Below are 17,407 nucleotides of genomic sequence, written 5' to 3'. Positions count from 1 at the left end.
ACCGGGAGGAAGCGGGCGTTGTTAAAGTTTTCTGTAACAAATAATGACTTGGACAGATGATTGGTCACTACTATTGTATTGTACAATAGCCTGATTTTTCTGCATGTTTCTGGATTGTTTATGTAGATGGTGCGATCAGCAACGTTTGCATATAGGCTACATGAGAGGCTTAAATATGTGTAGCCTACTTCTGCTTCATGCTATGTGGGACAAGCCTATTATCCAGATATACATTGTGTTGTGCATAGGCCATCACTTAAACGGATACAGGTCTCGTGTGTTGGGTTTTTAACTAGTCAACCAATAGTCAGCAATAGCCTGTTGTAACATTCATGTAACGTCATGTCATTATTCATTGGGACTTGGTTGAGTTTGAGTTTTGCACATGCAGTAACAAGTTGGAAATGCATCATTGTGACGACTAAATTGAGCCAAAACTACAAATAAAATATTCAACATAAATAACGAGTATGCCAAGGAAGCGCATATATTATTAGCATTTGCGTATCACACCGTCTGACACATCTGTGCCCATGAGAGGAGCACAGTCTACGGCTTCTCAAGAGCTCAGACCGGGGGGGGGGGCAGCTACGGCAGATAGTGCTGTTATAAAGTCTAGGTTTCAATAAAGCTTTGCTTCACGTTGTAGGAACCATGTTGACATTAAAGTACGGCTACGGCTGTACGCAGCGCTTCATTACGGCGTGTACAGTCATGGAAAAACGCTGTCGCTCATCTCCCATTAAAGAGGCGGAGCGGCCAGTTAGTGCCACCTAAAGCAGGGGGAGTGAGCTGGGGGCCGCTGGTCATATCAGGTTATAGACTTCACCGGTTTCACCTAACACAGGGATGTGTGAATAACCACACGTCACAGGTTTACTCAAAAACGACTCATAAAACCCGGGGAGAATGAAGGCCGGTGAGGACGCAGGCTGGTCATTGCATCCTATCCCCGAGATCAACTAAAGGCTATTTCTATGGGCTGAGTGATGCCCAGTTTATTTAGAGTCCAGGTGAATTACGTTAAAGCGGGATAACGTTACCGTCTCAGTGACTGAACGTAACGCTGCGTCTTGCGCACAATCCTTTGAGTCACGTGATCGTCTCCGCTCCTGCATAGGAAAATTTCAAAGTATATCGGCCGATTACGTCTCTAGGAAGTAATAGACGGGCCGATAATGATCGGTGGCCGATCAATCGGTGCAGCAGACCCACCACATCGCGGCGTGCTACTTTGACACAAAAGAAATAGGTACGATTGTCAGCTAGGGAAACCATAGTGTTGCACTGTAACTGGATTATCTATGAGCTACTTTGCCAGGTTAAGAACCTTATCAAGAAATAAGCCCTGGTTGTAGAGAGTGCAGCTTAAGTTGGGAGGCCGTTCACCAAACCCAGGCCCTGTGAACAGAGGGGTTGCGGGAGGCTAGTCTGAGTAGCAGTTGTGGGCTGTGAACTCCCATAGCCTGCCCAACTACACCAGACCTTTCATGGTGCCACGTTCTCCGTGCTACCGTTGCAGGGTTTAGCAGAGCACCGAATTTAGCTTTCCCCCCCCCTCCCAAGCAAGCCATGCTAACATAGTGCACCACTCAGCCTGTTCATTTGAATGGGCTGCTGACATGTCACTATTCTCTGGGCCCGGAGCCCAGAATGTTCCACAGAGCCCGGCTAACCTTCGGGCCACAGTGTGGCTCCTGACTATGGTTTGATGACAAGCCTATGGACATTCAAACACAATCACCCACTGGCCACAGAATGGGGATGTGGCGTGGGAATGCCATGGAGCAAGCAATTACAAAGCCAATATATTGACTTTCAACTCACATTTAATGCAATAGCCTTTGCAAGTCAAGCAAAATGCAATGGCTTCCGGATTCTAAATATTTCCAACATTGAAAGCAAGCGGTGATTTCTCATGAGTCTGTGTGTCCACTGCTTCAGAGGTGCACCTTTTAGTTAAGTTACCATTCCTAGTCCCTAAATAATGATGTTTGACCCGATGTTTGGACACCAATTTGAACTAGTTTGTCTTGTTTTACCTTTGGTAGACAATTTTGATTACTTACGCTTCCCGACTTATTAATAAGAAAACACCATCGGACCCTTCATTAAAGACTTAGTAAAGGGACCAATTATGGCTTTAATAAGCACACTCTCAACATTTATCTCTCACTAAATATAATTATATAAATAATAATCATTTTATTATCCTGCATCTAGCTAGCACGTGGTGTAGGCTACAAAGTAGTTACGACTCACAACTGTCCAAAAACTATATTAAACAACACAACACATAATTGGTGCCCAGTCTCACTAAAACAAGATGCACTTGAAAAAGCGTGCCCTTAATCTGACAGGTCCGACATTATTTCTGTGGGCAGTGTGTGTGTTCGGTGTGTTCCTTCACATTGTTGCTGCTGCAATGCCAGACCAAAAGCAGCAGCACGGTTTATCACCACAGGGTTTGGGCAGGGGACGCTGTCAGGAGAACACCTCAACAGGGATCCCCCAATTCACTGAGCGCTCTGCTACATGCGTTTAAGCACCTTCGTCAACCTATAAAAACAGGCATCATGATGATCCCATAAATAGAAATTGGTTAAAAATAACAACTATAATCAAAACCATGATATCAAATGATTGTTTTCCAGGAAGGGTTAAATACCCCCAGCTTCCTCAGCTGTCTGGCTCAAGAGTATGGTTGGTCAGTATCAAAGATTGCAGCTATTATTCATATTATTGACCCTGTTCCTTAATGGAGGACCGACTCGACTAAACACCACCTGACTTAGCGTGAACCATGCTCAAAGTGTACTCCCACTGTATTTAGTCTCTGCCATACACAATGATATGCCTCTCAAGACTATGCTCTCTAGTACACCCTAGTTACCCCCCAAGTGAGTTGGGAGGACCAAGGCCAGACTGGACCTACACACTGAGGGATCTTCCCCGTCGACGTGATTGTGTCAGAAGGCCCCAACACCAGGGTGATGTGGTCCAGTGTGAAGGCCATAAAAGAACACCATGACATTTGGAGAACAATTTGGCAATGGTAGTTATGGTTATCTGTTTCAGTGTCCCGGTCAATCTGTTGAAACTGGGGAGTCAGCATTCCTTAAATAACTATGGCACAAGCACCGGCTGACCAGCGCCAGGCAACACAATCCCCCAGCACTCTCTACTGCTTCCCATACCTTTCCTATAGGAGCTAGAATGTGTGCGTGTGGTGGTGGGAGGGGAGGCCTTTGCGTTTGACAACAACACTGACTTGGTGTAACCCAACTCGATGGTGTAGCCTATAGCTTAACCCCCACAGCCAAATGTTATGGTTTGTTTGTTTGTTTTCAACTCTACATTTATCCGTCCTGAAGCAGTCAATAAGTCAATAAGCAGTCCCAGTTGAAAGTATACAGGGTGAGACACAGGACTACAGGATAAGTAGGCCAGACACCCGCACTCATTAAAACTAAATCACTCCCCTGCCTCTGGTGTCAGGCGGAAAACTTATAACACTGAAAAGGTTTCTCTACTCACACACAGGCACATATATGCTGTCAACATATACAGCTGAGATCAGCTATTACATCCAAGGGCAATTAAGCCATATATATTTAAAAAAATAATAATAATATTAAATATCTTACTTTGGTTTTTGAAAGAGTCTAGTCATGTCATAATTGCGGTACTTCATAATCTGGGGTAACACAGATTACGAAGCCCAAAAAGAAAAGGTTTCCCCACCACAAATCCACGGAGCAGCGGTTTTTGCACCAATGAGTTATTTTCAAATTTGGAAACACAAGCAGGATTTATCAGCATATTGACGTCTGGCATTCAGCAGAATAGGATTAAGTGCACTGGAGCCATTTACATATGGATGACTCAGACGTGGGCCAAATCATTGACCAAGCTCACTTCCGATCACATGATGGCTGATCTGAGCTTTGATGCAACACGTTTCGAATCCTTACAGTCCAGTAATAGCCCATAGGACAATGTAGTTTAACAAAAATCAAACCATTTACACTTCATACACCTGATGGTATCAATATTATAGCATTGACCTGAATTTGTTTCCATCCATTAATAACTCTAGCCCTACATATGATCAAATTTGGATTTTGAGGAAAGTATGGCGTTAGTGAAAATACGTTAATATATATAAACATACATACATACATACGAGAAGAAGCCATGACATCATCATGAGCTCATCTTTCTGTCCTCTTCATAACCTTGAGGTTGGGGATGTTCATCATAGCTCACTTAATTCTCCTGCTTGTGTCAGAGCCAGTCGAATATGGGGACACTCTGGTCTGTCTATACCCCAGATAGCACTTTGTTTCATGCCATGTCTTCGTCTGATGAGCACACAAAAGAACTGGCTCACACTGAATGTCCCAGCTCCTACAAAGATCAGCTAACCAGACAGCTCTCCAACTCTCTGTTTAACAACTCGGTAAAACTAAAACATTAAATATATGCAGTGCATATGCATGTAGCCTACAAGCAAGTACATTTAGAACAATGCGTGTATCGACATGGCCCATCATCGTAACCTTATAAAATTGACAAAAACGTATGTTCGATAAGCTAAACAATTCACCTACATAGTTGCACTGCATGCTGGTTCAGAAAGCATGGCCAGTTGGGGCATTAAAAACAACTTGAGACCAGGACCCAGCACGTGGTCTTGGACTTCGACTACCTCTATCTTGTCATGAAGCCCATCCTAAATATTATTCCATGTTGCCCTTGGTCCACCTGCCAGGTTCCCCCCCCCCCCAGCCGCCCTGGTTGCAGCCGCGGCGGTACCCCACCCCTCCCGGTGATGCAGGACTGACCTGAGAGCCTGTCGCTGCTCAGGCCTACATAAAACACTCAGCACTTTTCCTTCTACTGTTCAAACATGGTGTGCAGCAGCATAGCAGATAGAACAAGGCTATTAACAGACAGTTTTAGCCTTAATCAGAAACAATAATCTTAGACTGATACTGTTATGTTGGGGAATTTTGCGCAAGTGCTTAGCAAAGCAAGTCTGTGCAGGCAGTATATGTCGGAGAGGTAGAGCCTCTGTCTTAGCCATAAAAAACAGGGAGAAAACCATAATTGGCTGTTCCACTGCGTAAAAGAAAAAGAGTACTGCATAACTTAACAATAGCCCTCAACTCTTTCTTCGTGGACAAAGGATAATGTAGACATTAAGACAGAAGAAATGACCAAATGGTGCAACCTGGGCCCACAAAGATCTCTGCATGCTAAGCCTGTGCCAAGTTAAGACCGGCCAATAATAATGAAAATGCACCCCATCTTCAGAATTATGAATTGTGAGCAAATTAAACCGTTGGGCCGCAAAACCCCCCACACATACATACAAACCTAAAAACAATAAGATGAAGTCTGGATAACTTTGTTACTTCCCATTTGTGTCTTTAAACGCAGTAAGTCAATACAGTATACCTTATATTCAAAACATTAAACTGCCACATCAATGTCATTGATTTGGGTCATCAGCTGAAGTCCAGCTGTACTCAGCCACTGAAGTTGAGGGCAACAAAGTGTCCTCTTTGGCCTGCCAGGTTTCTCCCAGTCAAATATTTATAGAACTTGAAACGTTAGATGGCCATCCGACTAGCTAGCCACACATGGACCATCGCTGGGAACAGCAAAGCGATGCCTTGGAACAAATCTTTATGTCAATCTATAGCCTCACACTGCAGACAGAATGGAACCAGTTCCTTGAATTGCTCGATGTACGGTTATAGGTCGTGTCTAAAATCAGTGGTTTGTTGTTGGTTGGAGAAAGATGCATATCTTACTACGAACAGATGCAATTCTCAAGAAATACTCTATGCTGTGTGTTCACTAGGTTTTGTTTTCTTCAAAGTGCTCCCCCCCCCCCCCCCCCAGGCACACAACCAGACACAACTCAAATGACTGTTGAATGTGGCTAAACTGTTGTTTAAAGTTCGGACAGGCTCAGACTACCTGGCAAACACACATTTTTTGACAGCTCAGCAAACTTGTTTCGGAAGCATCCGTAAACGGGGCACATATCCATCCCCCCCCCCCCCCCCCAAAAAAAAAATAGCAGCACACGATTGTTGCCACTGAATCTGCTGCCATTCAAAGTACACAAAACACATGGAATAAGTGATGGGCTGAGTGATAAAGAACAGCCTACTGCAATGGAGCTGGACCCAGGACCACTGCTCTGTAAGAGAGCGGCTGGGGCAGTGCGTTCACCAGCTAGTGGACCTGGACCACACAATAGAGTGGGCTATTGTTAAAGCTCATTTAGACTTTAGTTTAACCAAGGGGGACGGCGGCTGGTTAAAAAAAAAGATAAGCTAGCTGGTTGTGTGGCCAACTAGCCAGCGCTTTACAGGCTGCTGCTGCTGCTACCATCATAGCAACACCAGCCTGTCATAGCTGCTCACAGAGGACTCAAACAGGCATTAAAATGTCATTTTGTGTCAAAACGGCCGTTTACCTTGGCGCCTTGGTAGCCTTCGAACGCCCGCAGCGCGCTGTCAGTTAGTTTCACGTGGAAGACGGACACGTTACTGCCATTGCTCACTCTTCCACAGGACAGTCCGTAGCACTGTTCCTCCTTCAACGCCGCCATCTTGCTACCATTTCCGACCACGCGCGCGCGCACACTCCCGTCGTGAGCGCGGAGCTCGGGCGGCTTTTCACCGACCGTTCAACGGACGCTCACTGCGTCGGGGGGAGTCACACGGTAACGACAGGACGCCAAAGAACATTATCATTTATATATACATACATTATATTGATATATCTATACATTTTATATTTACATATTTATGTATATAAATATATCTATATCTATATCTATATCTATATATATATACATACATACATATATTATATATCATTTATCTATGTATATTGAACATATACATAACAATATATATAATTGAAACACCATTAAACCAGGCTATATAATATATATATATATAATATTCATTAACTAAAAAAATATCAAGTATCCACGTGTATCGTTGTATTCGTCCACAATAGGCCTACTTTTGTATTTTGACTGGTTCGGTATTTGTTAGATACGTGTGATGCAGCCTGCCCTTCTGCATCACAGGCCACTTCGGAGTTTGTTTAGTTGGTCAATGAAGAGCAGACGTGCGTAGGAAGCGGTGGCGAGAGCGGAACATTAAAATGAGATGGAATGACGTCAAGAGACGTCAGCGTCTGAGTGACAAACACGAATTTGGGAATGTCCAGCAGCTACGGTCCATAGCAGTATGTCAGGGGGAGTTTCCGTTCTCCACTCCCACACCGAAAGCAGGAATTATACACATACTTAAAATAAAACAAATGACGAACTGTTATCTTTATTTATTATTATCTATCTACTATCGTGTAGTGTACGGTACGAATCCCTGCGATAACGCCACCAGCAGAGCGCAAATGCGCGTGCTCGCCAGAATATTAGCGAGTAAAAACAAAGCGACTGACGTCATTCATACACACATAGGCCTCTCAGTCACTAACGGTCACCAACTTTTATTGCATAAATACAAATTTAACAAATACAGGGAATGTTATCTACTTGAAGTGACTTTGTAACTATACGTTTGTCACGAAATAATACGGGCCCGGTTACCTTTGGTTGCGTACCTTATGTGATAATTCAGTTATTCAGTGCCATTTTGTGGTGGAAAAAATATTAAATACAAAAGAAAAACTACATTGGAATAGCAATTAGAAGAAAAACTATCACAAATACAAATAAACAAAATAATACACAGGAATAAAGATCAAGTGTCTCAACCTTCAAAAGTCTGGAATATCAATCAAGGAGATATTTTTACTTAAATAGAAAATAAAAATCGGAATTTCTCAGAGCCAGTCTAGTAAAAATCCACAATCAACAGATTACAAAATATAGGATTCAAGGACCAGATCACATTTTTTTCATGTCATAAAGCTAATCCTATAATATATTCTCTATATATATGGCAATTACATTATCATTCCAAAGCTCTAATTGATTTATGACAATCACTATCAAAGACAAGATATTGGCAGCCATGAAGAGAAAAACATAACAATTAGTGTCTTGTATTGTGGGGCATATAGATACACATTATCTCGTTTTCACAAATATCAATCTCCCATTTGATGCACATTGTACTGCCACACAGCAGAGACGTCTGCATACAGTCACAGTGAAAATGCACCTGGCATCGTGTAATAATTTCCTTCAACAAAAGTTCCAAAAGACGTTGGTCTTCCAATCACAGGTTCAGTTTCTGGCCGCTATGACAACAGATAATGCTACGCCACCAATAGCGACCGCCGTGGCCCCAAACAGCCACTTCCAGCTCAGCCCCTGCAGAAGACGACAAAAACATTAGAAGGAAAGGACGATAACTTGTAAATTACCGTTTACTTGTACACTGCATCATGGTCTCATTGATATCTATTGACATTTTAGGACAAATTATCCTTGAAATCGTTTTTTCTTTGAAATATTCCTGTGGGAGATGGAAAACTCCTATAGTCATGCTACGGTATAAACAGGCCGTTTAAAAGAGGAGACTTGACAACAACATGTTATCGTTTCTCTGGTGCTCACATAAATCGAGTTTCCTTGATATTTAAAAATCGTCTTGTCGAGAAAAAAAACATGCAGCATTTCTCTTTCAAAGAAAGTATTTATCAATGAACCCACTGCAGAGTATCAAAAAGGATCGCACTGAAGTGTTGTTGGCAGGTTGCAAACGACTGGATGTTCTGCCTGTTGGTTTCTGCCGTTTGTTCTTTGTGTTTGGTCCCATGTTGCTACCTCACCGCCCTGCCTCAGAAGTGTACGCTGAAGTTGGCGCCACAGTCAGCCATCTGTAGTCTAACCCCGTTTTCTCTGCGAGTTACACACGTCTCTGTGCATCTCGGCAGAAGCATATCTCACTAATTAACCGTGTCAAATCAAATCGAAAAAAGTGAAAATGAAAACAAAAAAGGAAAAAAAAAAAAAAACGGCGGCGGAGATTTCGCATCGTTTCATCATTGAGGACCTAGTTGGAGACCGCGCTCTCACCCAGGAGGCCTTGGCGTGTCGTTTCTGCGAGACGCTGCCCGCGGCGGCCGGGTTCCCCAGCATCTTCTTGTACATGGCCTGCTCCGCGCCCCTCTGGTCAGAGTTCTTCTTCACCAGCTTGGACAACTCGGCGTGGATGGTCTTTATGAAACAAACACGACCAAAGGGGGAATGTTAGCGAGCGTTTGGCTGGCTGGCTGTGCTCCATCCCGTGGGAGGCAGCGGCACGCCAGCACCTGCAGCGCTGGATTGCCCCGCTGCTCTATAAACCGCACATGAACCATGAGGGCCAGGGGCGGAATAAGAACACATAAACTTGTTGTTAGGATTGATGTGCTTCTGGGCAGACCTCCTATTCGGTTGCCCTTTAATCTGTACATCTCCTGTTTAAAAATTAAATAAGTAACATCACTGCCATCCAAAACAATGCGACTGCAGTTCTCCAACCCCTCAAAAGGCCCGTGCTGTTGACATGGTCGGGCAGCGCGACCAAATTAGTCCAGACGGGACAGGAAAGCTCCGTAACCAAATAGTTCCTTTGAACAAGCAGTAGAAGAAGCATGTCAGATATGTTTTTCAGTCAATATACTAAACGGATGGATTGGGTGACATGTCGATATTTCAGTGAATTAATCCACCAACATATTATGCTCGGGGTGACGCTGACGGTCATTCTCCGCAGACGGTTGCGTCTTAGGTCCACCGTCAGGACCGCTGATTAACTGTGTGAGGCTATACTTTTAGGCTTCCCCTGGGTTATTTTTAGCGCTCCACGGCTACTGCTGCGACATAGTGTTCCAGCAGCGCACCCTTGGCATTTGAGTTGTGTATCCATGCGGGCTCCATGAATGCAAACAAAATGAAACAACAGTAGCTCTACGGAGTCGGTGCGATCACGGGCCGGGCGGCAAATTAAGCGTGCTCAGTTCGAAAGTAACATCGAGGTCAATATCAGATTACACCCAGAATAACTACTAACACAGTGGTGGTTAAAAATAAAAGAACACGCTGGCCTGTAGTTTACACAGCATCACATACATTCCCGCGGCAGACACATGGAAAGTGACGTAACCCCTCTTCTAGCAGCCCATTACGATGAACAGGCAGAATCGTCCCTCATGTTCACATTCGCGAATCAACAACACGTAGCGGGGGACAGGAGGACGGTCTGACAGATGGGCGTAGGCCTGGACTAGAGGGTGGCAGCCAGCTCCACCTGGGCCAGGAAAGCCCACTCGGTGAGTCAAGTTCTGTCACGCGGTTTAGCGGAGCCAAAAGTTATCACGGATCCGTCCGTACGAGTGCGGCGGGGAGGGGCGGCGTTAGATATGGTCAGGGGATGAGGCGCAAAGAGGCAGACCTATTTACAGCAGCGACTTGAAAACAGATCCGGCGAAATGATGAGTCAGGGAATCATAGGGGGAGACCATCTGCCCAGGTTGTTTACAGAATGGCGACATCTACTGGCGACATGTGGAACACCGTGGTTTAAACCATTTGTTTTTTTCACAATACCTTATTGCTGGGTTCCAATTTCAGTGCCTTCCTCAGTATGCTAATGGCTTCCGCATACTCCCCTTTTAAAGCCAGCACCTAGACAGGGGCGACATCACACCATCACATATCATGCAGTACAGGGCGTTACAAATGGGTCTACAGTGGGGGTAAACGCAGAGAACCAGGCGTAGACACCCGGCGCTGGACGATAGATACCTTGCCCATGCGGAACAGAGCCTTGATATTGTCGGGCTGGTGGGCCAGCGCCGCCACGCAGGACTTGAGCGCGGCGTCGTAGTGATCCAGCTTCAGCTGGGAGGCCGCCATGTTGTTTAAGCACTTCACCTTCACGTCCAGCAGCTCCGTCTCCTCCTCCGGCGTGATGTCCACTGACATCAACAACAACAACAACAACCACCACAACAAAAACAACAACAACAACGTCATCACAGGAACCAAATGAGAACCATGGCTGGGGAATTCAGTTTTATAAACGTATACAGCGATTTTTTCTAACCAGTGGCCACTCAAAGCACTTTACAACACCGCCTCACATTCACCCATTCATTCACACACTGACGGCTGTGTCGGCCATGCAAGGCGACAGCCAGTCGGGGTGAGGCGTCTCACCCAGGGACACCGCCACACTCACTAGCTAGGAGGATCGAACTAGCAACCTTCCGGTTACCAGCCAACCCGCTCTACCTCCCGAGTCACATGACGCCCGCCCCTGATCCCTCCCACCAGGGGGCCTCACCTTTGGAGCTGGACTCGGTGATCGCCAGGGCGATGCTGTACGAGTTGACGGCGAAGGCGTAGTCCGCGCGCTGGAAGTGGGCGTTGCCCCGCTCCCTCTTCAGGCCGGCCAGGGCGGCCTTGTCGGCGGGGGCCAGGAGCTCCAGGTCGGGGCCGTCACTGGCCTCCTGCAGCTCCGCCTGCAGCAGCAGCTCCGCCTCGGGGGGAACCGCCGGTTCAACGCTGGGGGGGGGGGGTACAGCGGTGGATTCATTGGAACTCGCACCATCCACGTCATTAATGGGTTATTCTCCAGTTCTCAATGTGCAGGATTCAGAAAAAAAAAAATCTCTTTAAAAGAGGTGAAAGCTCCCCTGCATTGTTGAGAATACAAAATATATAAGCTGAAATATGAAGAAATAAATGTCCTTTTTCACTAGTATCAAACTGTTCCATCTACAGTGAGATGGATGTCACCCAACAGTGTGTCAATCAAAAGCACATGCTGTTCTCCGGAATGAGAACAACAACATCGACTAAACAGATAGGTAAAGATAGGGCTCACTGAGTACTGCACCCTGCCAGACTAGTACAGAAACAAGGCTGATTAGCCCATGTTGATGTGTGGCGAAGGACACAAATCAAGATGGGGGGGGAAGTGGTTGAATCAAGGCACTCGTCACTGTACAGCGTGAGCAGCGTTTCAGGCTCAGTGTGTATTACTGTACGTGGCACACATACAGCATCATGGCTGTCTACGTACATCTCCGTGTTCACATGCTTGCAATGTAAAGCCTTGTACAGAGTGAAGCGATGACCGGGCAGCCTTACCTCCCACGGGAACCATAAGCGTATTTAGCGTCGACCTGGATGACGGCCTTCTCCCCCATCTCCATCAGCTGCACGGCCAGGTCCAGTGCCTGAAATAAAACATTTCTTAAATACAACAGCAACAACACACACACCCGTATTGTAGATACGCCCGATAGTTCCTGAAAACGAGTGACTGACTTTGTTCCACTATACCTGAATGACATCACCGTCTCCCAGAGTGAAGGAGACTGAATGGGGCTCCTCTAGGAGAGAGCCGTCGGCCAGGGAGGTCTGGAGACTAACAACGACGTTCTGGCCTTTCTGTGGCCGACTGTCTCGCCCTTGGCCCGCCTCCAAGACTTTCTTCTTCAGCATACCGTTACCTGCGGAGAAGACACCGTTAAACACAACACACACACACACAACACACAACGTAACGCCCACTAGAGGCATCTCTAAGAAGGGCTCTGGAGAGGGGCTTCCTAGTACCGTGTGTCTGACATGAGCAGGGAGGTAATTAGGGGTACCAGTCTCTTTCAGATAGACTAGGTTCGGGTCTGTCCACATACCCAAGACATCCAGCCATTCTTCGAATGGTGGAGTGGAAACGTCCTCTTCTTCCGTGTGTGGCTCAGGCTCCTTCTTCCCACCGCCAGCGTCTTCCAGGGGAGGCGGGTCGTCGTCGATGTCCTCCTCATCCAGCATCTCAAAGTCCTCCCCGCTCTCCAGCAGCGACGTCCGCTCAGACTTCTTGTCCGTCTCGGTCGCGGCGTCATCGCGGTCCTCGCCGACGCCGACGAGTGTCTCCGTGTTTTCAGTCGTCTGCGTGAATGAAATACGACATGCAGCGGATTACACCAAACGACCGAGAAACCACGAACTACAAATGTGTTTTGGGAGGCAGACACGAAGGCCTGTTGACATCCATCGAGATCAGAGTCACTGCTGAGGTGATCATAAGTCATGTGGTTCAGTGAAGTAAACACGTTGACTGAGACAAAAATAAAAGAAAATACTACTTGCGCTGCTCTTGAAATGCCAGTCCCTGCATGCCAAGTCTCCGTGATGGAATGATAAGAGAGGCAAGCGTATATATATATACACATATAGACGAACCACCAAGGCAGACTGCTGGACGCTCCAGAACTTTCTGGCAAGTTATCTGCAGCCTCAGTGCGCCGCTAGCTATGCTCGTAGCATTAGCCACCGCGGCTAGCGGTAGCGTCACTCGCTGTGCTGCAGTCCCGCTTCACCTGCTATGCCGCGCATTGGTGGATACGTCGGCAACGCTAAAATAATGACATTTTACCCAAAACTCAAACATGCAAGCTAGCTCTTACCATTGTTTCGGGTTTTGTCCAAGATCGGCAGATCCGAGGTCAACATCCGACTGTCACTTTTGCAAACAAGTCTAGTTCTACTTCCTGGTGCCCTCGGAGCTGCGCCGTTCCTATTGGACAGTTTATCACGCCCCTTCTTGAAATCTGGCCAACAGCGTCGCATGTGCGTTTGGAAACGACAGCTTTTGTTGTTGTCACTTGCAAACAGCGCTCGGCACACTCAGTGCTGCAAACACACAACCCAGCCCGCATTGTCATCTGGTAAATAATATATGTACACCAACTTGTGTTGCTGCATTTTGTATCTGACGTGCGATTGAAATGCAATCATTTAAATAATATAATCATGAAGCCCGTCTTGAATTACATTGGCCAAAATAAGAGCTGGAGAGCTGTATTCCAACTACAGTACTTAATCTTACTATTTCTCAATATAGATTATATTATGGTGCTCTGGGAAGTGGTTTATATTATGTGTGTCCATCATCACTTCATTGAACAATTTATCACAAATAAAAGGAAGACATTGACGCAACGCAGAAAAAAAATCAATTGACATTTATTATTGATGCATTGTTTCTTTTTTCGATAAGCAAATTATCCGTTTTTTCTTTCAGTCTAAAGAAACTTTACAATATAAAGAAACATACAAAGGACATCTTTATTACCTACACAAGACACCTAAGTCCCTAAGACAAGATTCTGAACTACCCTACCATGAAATACAAAGCAAACCCTAGAGACAGACTGCTTCATATTGAATACTGCCATGTCATCGGAAAATGACCATCACAGGTGCAGGAGGGTGATGTATAACCATCCTCCCGAACCGCCCCCCCCCCCCCCCCCCCCCCCCCCCCCCCCCCCCACCCCCCCACCCAAACACCCCCCACCCAGGGATCTCCCTAATGGTACAGTATTATACATCACAATAGAAGTACAGAGATGGGCGACAATCGATATACACAGAGGACTGAGAGAGGATTGTGAGAGAGCATCAATCTATACAAGGCTATTACAAGAGTGAATAGCAAAGAACACAGTTTTTTCCCATAAGTATTACTTTGTGAGCTATTGTTAATTTAAAACAAGTTTTTCTAAGTTATTTTTTCCTTTTTTATACGTTTTTTTACTCTTAAATTGATAAAAATCCTTCATATTAAAAACTGTCATATGTGGTCACATGTGTTTTTTTTTTGTTCTAGTTTTTTTATCCCCAAGTTGAAGGCCTTTGAAAAAAAAAAATCCGTAAAATGATTATTTCAAAAAGCGCTAGGAAACAGCGGAGCCTGGAGGTGAGTGGGGGGAGGACAGCGAGGCTACGAGTATTTAAACATCTTCATTTCACCTCTCTCCATTCTTACAAAACCCGGTGGCGGTTCAGCATTTCATTTTGCTCCACCATAAATGCAAAGAATAGAGATTCCATTTATAATGTCACTGTGTTTTATACATTTTCAACTTAAAACGATTTTTCCCCGCCCGAAAAATACAAAGCAAAAACAAAAAAAAAGTAATTTTAAGCGTATTGTTTCTCTATTATGAAAAAAACAAAAAAACATGGACAGTTTATTTATAATTTACTTTAAGCTGTATTCATTGGTAGTGACTGACATATCAAAACATGTCAATGATATCAAAATGCATTATACAGTATTTACAAAAATAGTAAATAAAATAATATAACGGGAAGGGGCGATTAGGATAGGATAGGGGGTGTGGGGGGGGAGAGGTACACTCAAGGAACAGAGGAGGTTTCCCTGGCCACTGACAGAGACACCCCGGAGATGTCTGTGATCATCTCCCAAAGTCATCCTGTCCATCACAAACCTTACGTCACCAAACCGACAGAGGCTACCAAGGCTTTCATCCCGCTAACGCTTGTGTCCTTGTGTGCGGATAACATTGCTTCTTTCATTCTCTTTTTTCCGTAGAATAGTTTTTGTCCTCTTGAATCGCAAACACATTTAAATATAGATAAACAACACAAAAGAAAAAAAGAAAAAACAGACAAAAAAAAAGGCAGGACTCACCCCAGCCAAAACCCAAAGAGTTCTCTTCTTCCATGTAAGATGGAGCAGATGCAGAACCGTCCCTTTACCCTCACAATAACCTATGCTGCTCAATGCACCCGGGAAGCAGGGTCCTGTTCATCACCCGGGCATCGGTACCCTGGGGTGAGAACCGTGGGGCTAACGGGGTTGGTAGCATAAGGAGCTAAGCCCCACCTTAACCCAACGCAGGGAAGCAGACTGGGTTCACAGTAGAGGCAGACACCAGCCGGGGGCTGGCGACCGGGTGAAACCATTGTGACAAGCCCTCCTTGATGAGGTTTAAAATAAGAACAATTAAAATGGTGAAGGATGAAGATGTACACATTTCATGATTCACAGACAAGATGTAAATATTTTTAAAAAATGAGACGACCACAATACAAAGCTAAATAGGTCTATATTTACAGTACAGGCAAGGACAACGTAAGAGGATGCACGTTTCTAAAGTATCTCTCTGACCATTTACAGGTTATTAATGACCTGAGCAATGGGCAGGTGAGAGTACATCCAGAAATATTCAAAGCAACTTCTCGGGAAAATCATACTGGGAACTTAATGCTAACAGTCCATTGCCAATGTGTAAATTAATTTGAATTGGCTTAATAGAAGAATGATCTTCAGGTTTATCAACCTCCACTTTAAAACCAAAAAACTCGTATTTAGCTAAATTACAGTTTTTTCAAGGTGAGTAAATTATCCATTTTCTTATGCTCACTTATGAACACGTTAAAGAACTCATATTCATGAGGCTGAATGGTGACGATTTCTGTTATATTCCAGATGGCAGAGACTGTGTCTAACGGGTCCGCAGGTAAACACAACGGGACGTATAAGCATGAAGTTGGACACAAAAAAAACAAATAAACATTAACTGACATCATGTAAACAGAAATATCATTGTGCATTTTTAGTGTGTGCTTATTGTGCCATTGTCGCCGGTGCTGCTGAGATACAATGTGCCTTAACAGGAAAATCAAAACTACATAATAAAAAAAAAATACAATTATAATAACATAATCAACCATAATACAAACATTTAGTCAAAACACCATTCTTGCCATTATCAGTTCTTTTTTTTCTTTTTCTTTTAGAGTTTTTGAGCAAGGGCTTTCTCTTTCCTTCCAGATGTTGACCTCTTGTTTCAGTCAACTACTGTATCACCCCTCATTCGCGTGACGGTCGATAGAGTACATGGGAGAGTGGAGGTGGTGGAGGTGGTAGAGGTGGTGGAGGTGGTGGAGGCGGTGGAGGTGGAGGCGGTGGTAGAGGTGGTGGAGGCGGTGGAGGTGGAGGCGGTGGTGGAGGTGGTGGAGGTGGTGGAGGAGGTGGTGGAGGCGGTGGAGGTGGTGGAGGTGGTGGAGGTGGTGGAGGCGGCCTCAGGATGGAGGTGGTGGAGGTGGTGGAGGAGGTGGTGGAGGTGGTGGAGGTGGTGGAGGTGGTGGTGGAGGTGGTGGAGGTGGTGGAGGTGGTGGAGGTGGTGGAGGTGGTGGAGGTGGTGGAGGTGGTGGTGGAGGTGGTGGAGGTGGTAGAGGTGGTGGAGGTGGTGGAGGCGGTGGAGGTGGTGGAGGTGGTGGAGGTGGTGGAGGTGGTGGAGGTGGTGGAGGCGGCCTCAGGATACTCCAATGATAAGCGCCTCTGAAGCCACCCAACGAGACAACAGGCCGAGGAACGGAAGGGAGACGAGCCAGGGAGCAGGCAGCGGGGTGGGTGGGGGGGGGGCCCTCCCCTCCCTCCCCCTCTCCGGCGAGGAGACTCCGGACTCACAGACCCTCCCTGTTGCTTGAGACCATTTCATGTTCTCACCCCCATTTTGCAGGCATTGTGATGGGGCCCCTTGAGGGGAGTCCTGCCTTCCAGGCCATCCCAGAGGCTGTGTGGTGCAATGC

At 45.7% G+C, this 17,407-nt stretch overlaps 2 protein-coding genes across 2 annotated transcripts in view; both read right to left on the bottom strand.

Annotated features, from left to right (window-relative positions):
• The window catches only part of ell (elongation factor RNA polymerase II), a 30,988-nt gene extending 24,348 nt beyond the window's left edge, over window positions 1–6,640 (bottom strand). The window contains exon 1 of the mRNA XM_084473440.1: window positions 6,497–6,640. Coding sequence (XP_084329566.1) covers window positions 6,497–6,631 — 135 coding nt within the window. The 5' untranslated portion in view covers window positions 6,632–6,640. The remainder of the gene's footprint in view (window positions 1–6,496) is intronic.
• Window positions 6,641–7,529: 889 nt separating this feature from the next.
• On the bottom strand, window positions 7,530–13,553 carry fkbp8 (FKBP prolyl isomerase 8). The gene is made up of 9 exons (XM_084472572.1): window positions 13,468–13,553; window positions 12,697–12,949; window positions 12,341–12,510; window positions 12,146–12,234; window positions 11,337–11,557; window positions 10,796–10,968; window positions 10,598–10,675; window positions 9,083–9,223; window positions 7,530–8,374 (listed from the first exon to the last, which is right to left on the bottom strand). Exons 1-9 carry the CDS (start codon window positions 13,468–13,470, stop codon window positions 8,288–8,290), a joined length of 1,215 nt encoding a protein of 404 aa, XP_084328698.1. The 5' UTR covers window positions 13,471–13,553; the 3' UTR covers window positions 7,530–8,287.
• Between the last annotated feature and the right edge of the window lie 3,854 nt (window positions 13,554–17,407).

This window comes from Micromesistius poutassou, assembly GCF_964030765.1.
Source record: "Micromesistius poutassou genome assembly, chromosome: 9".
In the NCBI taxonomy this organism is placed as follows: domain Eukaryota; kingdom Metazoa; phylum Chordata; class Actinopteri; order Gadiformes; family Gadidae; genus Micromesistius; species Micromesistius poutassou.
The sequence above is the reverse complement of the archived record's forward strand: the minus strand, read 5'-3'. Positions and strand labels throughout refer to the sequence as shown.